Source organism: Hypanus sabinus, chromosome 9 (genome assembly GCF_030144855.1).
Source record: "Hypanus sabinus isolate sHypSab1 chromosome 9, sHypSab1.hap1, whole genome shotgun sequence".
Classification (NCBI taxonomy): domain Eukaryota; kingdom Metazoa; phylum Chordata; class Chondrichthyes; order Myliobatiformes; family Dasyatidae; genus Hypanus; species Hypanus sabinus.
In genome coordinates, this window is record NC_082714.1 from 3721429 (window position 1) to 3727428 (window position 6000).

The following is a 6000-nucleotide window of genomic DNA, read 5'->3' on the forward strand; positions in this document are numbered from 1 at the left end:
TAAACAGTAAAAAAACTAAATCAAATCATTATTAGGTATGACCACTCTTTGCCTTTAAAACTACATCAGTTCTCTTAGTGCAGTTTTATAAGAAAATCAGCTGGTAGGATGTTCCAAGCATCTTGGAAAACTTGCCTCAGCTCTTCTGCAGACCTCGGCTATCTCACTGGCTTCAGTCTCTCCAGGTAATCCCAGACAGCCTCGATGATGTTGGCATCAGGGCTCTGTGGAGCCCATTCCATTCCTGTTGCTGAATTCCTTGTTCTTTTTACAAGGTCTTTATGACCTTGGCTGTGTGTTTGGGGTCATTGTCCTGCTACAGAATGAAGTTGGGACTGATCAGATCCTCTCTGATAATATTGTGTGATGGATGAGAATCTGCATCAAGAATTCCATTAACTCTGACTGGATCACCAACTCCATTTGCAGATACACAGGGGGCTTCCGCCGTGCTTCACTGGTCACTGCAGACACTCTCCATGTAGCACTCTTCAGCTCTTCTACAGACAAACTGCCTCCTGCTGAATGATGAAAAGCCCTGATAGAGGGGATGTGGAGAAGCTGTCCTTTTAATACGGAGATGAGGAGGAATTTCTTTAGTCAGAGAGTGCTGAATCTTTGCCACAGGCAGCTGTGGAAGCCAAGTCTTTATGTATATTTAAGGCTGAGGTTAATAGATTCTTGATTGGTCAGGGCATGAAGGGATACGGGGAGAAGGCAGGAGATTGGGGCCGAGAGGAAGATTGGATCAGCCATGATGGGCCAAATGGCCTAATTCTGCTCCTATACTTTATGGTCTTGTTGGAGCAAAAATTTAAACTTTTGACCCATCAGTCCAGAGACTTGCTGCTAATGTTCAGCACCCCACTCCTTGTGTTTTTGTGTGTAGCTGAGTCTTTTGGCTTTGTTTCCACTTCAGAGGAATGGCTTTTTGGCAGCAAGTCTTCTATGAAGACCCCTTGACATGACTTCCCCAGACTGTAGAGGGGTGTACTTGGGCTCCAGTGGTTTCTGTGAGCTCACAGCTGGAACTCTTCCGGTTCAGAAGGGACGTTAGCTTGATGTATCTCCTCATCTGCTGCACTCGGTTCCATTTCCAACCACTGCATTTCTGATTGTCAACCTCACCTGTTTCTTCATGCTCCTGCAGAAGAGCTTGGACAGCATATCCTGAAACTCCTGTCTGCTGCGAAATTTCTGCTTGGGAGAGACCTTGCTGATGTAGGATGTCCACCTTGTGTCTTGTTGCTGTGCTCACTCTTGGCATGGTGTAAGAATTGATGATTTGAAGGTTAAACTCACATCTGCCTCACCCTCACCTTTTAGTTTGGTTGTCCTTCACCCAGTTTGATTCCTTCTACACCTGTTTCTGTTTCAGCTAATCAGATTAGTTCATTCAATGTGTTCTGTCATTAATCATTAGCACCTGTTTGTTATCTTTGTTTAATCATGCACTGGAGACCGTAGAGCAGGTTCCTGGTGTGGGTCGAGGGGACCGTAGGGCAGGTTCCTGGTGTGTGGGGAGGGGACCGTAGGGCAGGTTCCTGGTGTGTGGGGAGGGGATCGTAGGGCAGGTTCCTGGTGTGTGGGGAGGGGATCGTAGGGCAGGTTCCTGGTGTGTGGGGAGGGGATCGTAGGGCAGGTTCCTGGTGCGGGTCGAGGGGACCGTAGGGCAGGTTCCTGGTGTGTGGTGAGGGGACCGTAGGGCAGGTTCCTGGTGTGGGTCGAAGGGACCGTAGGGCAGGTTCCTGGTGCGGGTCGAGGGGACCGTAGGGCAGGTTCCTGGTGTGGGTCGAAGGGACCGTAGGGCAGGTTCCTGGTGCGGGTCGAGGGGACCGTAGGGCAGGTTCCTGGTGTGGGTCGAAGGGACCGTAGGGCAGGTTCCTGGTGTGTGGTGAGGGGACCATAGGGCAGGTTCCTGGTGTGTGGTGAGGGGACCATAGGGCAGGTTCCTGGTGCGGGTCGAGGGGACCATAGGGCAGGTTCCTGGTGCGGGTCGAGGGGACCGTAGGGCAGGTTCCTGGTGTGTGGGGAGGGGACCGTAGGGCAGGTTCCTGGTGTGTGGTGAGGGGACCGTAGGGCAGGTTCCTGGTGCGGGTCGAAGGGACCGTAGGGCAGGTTCCTGGTGCGGGTCGAGGGGACCGTAGGGCAGGTTCCTGGTGCGGGTCGAGGGGACCGTAGGGCAGGTTCCTGGTGCGGGCCGAGGGGACCGTAGGGCAGGTTCCTGGTGCGGGCCGAGGGGACCGTAGGGCAGGTTCCTGGTGCGGGCCGAGGGGACCGTAGGGCAGGTTCCTGGTGCGGGTCGAGGGGACCGTAGGGCAGGTTCCTGGTGCGGGTCGAGGGGACCGTAGGGCAGGTTCCTGGTGCGGGTCGAGGGGACCGTAGGGCAGGTTCCTGGTGCGGGTCGAGGGGACCGTAGGGCAGGTTCCTGGTGCGGGTCGAGGGGACCGTAGGGCAGGTTCCTGGTGTGTGGTGAGGGGACCGTAGGGCAGGTTCCTGGTGTGTGGGGAGGGGACCGTAGGGCAGGTTCCTGGTGTGGGTCGAGGGGACCGTAGGGCAGGTTCCTGGTGTGGGTCGAGGGGATCGTAGGGCAGGTTCCTGGTGTGGGTCGAGGGGACCGTAGGGCAGGTTCCTGGTGTGTGGGGAGGGGACCGTAGGGCAGGTTCCTGGTGCGGGTCGAGGGGACCGTAGGGCAGGTTCCTGGTGCGGGTCGAGGGGACCGTAGGGCAGGTTCCTGGTGCGGGTCGAGGGGACCGTAGGGCAGGTTCCTGGTGCGGGTCGAGGGGACCGTAGGGCAGGTTCCTGGTGCGGGTCGAGGGGACCGTAGGGCAGGTTCCTGGTGCGGGTCGAGGGGACCGTAGGGCAGGTTCCTGGTGCGGGTCGAGGGGACCGTAGGGCAGGTTCCTGGTGCGGGTCGAGGGGACCGTAGGGCAGGTTCCTGGTGCGGGTCGATGGGACCGTAGGGCAGGTTCCTGGTGCGGGTCGAGGGGACCGTAGGGCAGGTTCCTGGTGCGGGTCGAGGGGACCGTAGGGCAGGTTCCTGGTGCGGGTCGATGGGACCGTAGGGCAGGTTCCTGGTGTGGGTCGAGGGGACCGTAGGGCAGGTTCCTGGTGCGGGTCGAGGGGACCGTAGGGCAGGTTCCTGGTGCGGGTCGAGGGGACCGTAGAACTCAGGTTAGGAACCCCGCTGGAGAGGCCGATCCATGATCCACACATTCTGGTGCCATGTGGGCAAGAGTAAGTGGTGACTGTGGTTACTGGTTGGGTTTAATGAGGGTACGATTTCCTCAGACGATTTCCTTTCACAGCTGCTACTTATTGTTTGCGTCACCACGGAGATCGTTCTCATGTCACGCAGCTGCCTCTTGAACAGATTTCCTCCAGGAGTTTCTGTTGAGTGCAGTGTCTTCCCAGTTTTTACATGTAACGTTGACTCTCTTCAGGCTGATTTTGATATGATCTTTGAAACATGTCCTTTGTGTTGTTTGTATGTGATAGCCTCTTTTCACCAAAAGATTCTGAATACCCGTGTTCTTCCCCTGTACAGAACAAACACCAGGCAGTGCAGTGTGCTGCTTCCCTCTTCAGCAGAACCAGGATTCCCCAAACTAGCCCAACCCTGACACACTGTTCCCTCCCCTCACATGGAGAATCCCTCCTGTCCAGTGAACAGCAAAAGATCATGTGGCTGGGAAAGCAGGGAGGTCAGAGCAGAGATCATCTGAACAAAATGGAACACATTCTATCTCGATCAAAGACAGGCAAGCTTCATATTCATGACTTCCCACTAAGAAAGAGACAGGTTGGAGACCTTCCCCACTTCCACTCTCTGAGGACATGACATAATTCCATTATTTGCGTCAGCCAGGTTCAACGAGAGTATTTGAAATTCAGCACATTCATCAAGCAGCCACTGATTTAATCAGCTCCATTATCTCGGAGCATTTGATATTTCTTCCCCTTCACCCAGTTGCCAGCACATTACCCTCCCAGCCCTGTATTGTTTCCTCCCAGCCCTGTATTCACTCAGAACAACAGGAGCTACCCACTCTCCACACTGTTGGGAAACTCTACCATTCATTCAAATGCAAATTCGACCAGCTTCTTTCAGAAAAACATGCTGGGAGATGGTCTGAGTCACTGGGAGACGGCGTCCGGCTCGTGTGGCATGGGCTACAAATGAGCCATTCCCCACTCTGTCCTTCTCTACCGTGGACCCGTGGGTAGGATTAAAGATTCAGGGTTGTTTGTCATTTCCTGTACCCAAGTGTAAAGGAGAGCGAAATAATTGTTACCCCAGATCCGATGGAGCACACAGAAATACAATAAGATCAAGAAAAACACACACACACTGGTGAGAGGATCTGGTAAACAAGACCACCTTCTCCACGGGTTCCCTAGGTGGGTCAGACATCCACTCCCACCCCTTCCGCAGGTGGCCATCACCGGATGTCCCAAAGCGCCCCGTGGATCTGCCAGCACCTTGGCCAGAGCGCGCACAGCAACATCCCACATCTCCCGCTTCTGTGTTAGCATCCGGGGGAGGGGGGCAGCCGCTTGTGTTCTTCGATAGCGCCCCGGGACGTTTATGTCAGCTCGATGGGGACTCACGGGATCTCGGTTTACGAAAACGCTGGAGGAACTCAGCAGGTCAAGCAGCACCTATGGAGAGGATTAAGGGCTTTGATGAAGGTTCTCGGTCCGAAACGTCGACTGTTCGTCGATACTGCTGAGTTTCTCCAGTATTTTGTGTGTGCTACTCTGAATTTCCAGCATCTGCAGAGTCTATTGTGTTAATGACCTCGGTTTGAAATGGTCGGGACGGGCGGGAAACCTGAGGACCGCGCTCCGGGAGAGGAGAGGGGTAAAGCCCGAGATCGGAGCCATGTAAAGTTTAACCGGGTGGAAACTCCGTGGTGAACTGAGACTCGGCATGACAGGACTCGGAAGTCCGTGGAAAGATCTGAAAGCCTCCTACAGGGGTGACAGGTAGGCGGGACTGGGATAAATCCGACACACAATCCGTCAGATGAAACCAACATCATCCGAGGGCTGTGCTTGTGTTCCGGGTGAACGCTTGCTTACAGATCAGCGAGCACTGGAGGGGAGATCCCGGTGGGTGGGCGCCGGAACTCCCCGCCCCCTCCTCCCGGTTGTAACTGGGGGAAAACAAGCGGACACCGAAGTGCGGGAGAAGGAAGGGCCCGGGAAACCCACCGTGTCAAACCATCCCGAGGGGGTAACGCCAGCTGCTTCCAACCCTCTTGCAGCGACCTCCCGGGGTAGCCGGCGACAAGCAGACCCACAGCCACCACTGGGCTCTTTGTGTTCCTCGCAAGCACCTGAATGGGCGGCGGCATGCTCCGGCGCACTCACCTGCAGCTCCTGGACACTCGAGCCTCCTCCACATGCTCCCGCTCCCTCGGCTCGTCCAGCCTCTCCTGTCTGTTGCCCAGTTGGAAGTGAGGGGGTGCCTCCCTGGGGCGGACCGCGGCTGCGAGAGTGACCGCGCACCCCTCTCCTCCTCAGCAACCGCCAGGGTCCCAGTCGCCTTCCTTTGTCTCCTCTCTGCCCGCTGCCGATCTCTCCGGGACAGACCTCACGCTCTGCCGTCCTTGTTTGCTGCAGGACTGACGCCGACCCTCATGCCGCTCCGCTCGCTGCCCCGGTGGAACAACAGCTCACTATCGCGGGTATCGCTCATTCACATAATGCTGCGCCCCACACCAGCGCTGGGTCCTAGCGCACGTCCTTCTCCAACAGTAAATCTCTCCTCTACTGCTCTGGGTCCTAGCGCACGTCCTTCTCCAACAGTAAACCTCTGCTCTACTGCGCTGGGTCCTAACGCACGTCCTTCTCCAACAGTAAACCTCTGCTCTACTGCGCTGGGTCCTAACGCACGTCCTTCTCCAACAGCAAACCTCTGCTCTACTGCGCTGGGTCCTAGCGCACGTCCTTCTCCAACAGTAAACCGCTGCTCTACAGCGCTGGGTCCGAGCG

At 56.1% G+C, this 6000-nt stretch overlaps 1 protein-coding gene across 1 annotated transcript in view; it reads right to left on the reverse strand.

Moving 5' to 3' along the window:
• Positions 1-5704, reverse strand: part of sbk1 (SH3 domain binding kinase 1) — a 28792-nt gene extending 23088 nt beyond the window's left edge. Inside the window, 3 exon segments of the mRNA XM_059978802.1 lie at positions 5377-5469; positions 5471-5575; positions 5636-5704. Coding sequence (XP_059834785.1) covers positions 5377-5469; positions 5471-5575; positions 5636-5704 — 267 coding nt within the window.
• Between the last annotated feature and the right edge of the window lie 296 nt (positions 5705-6000).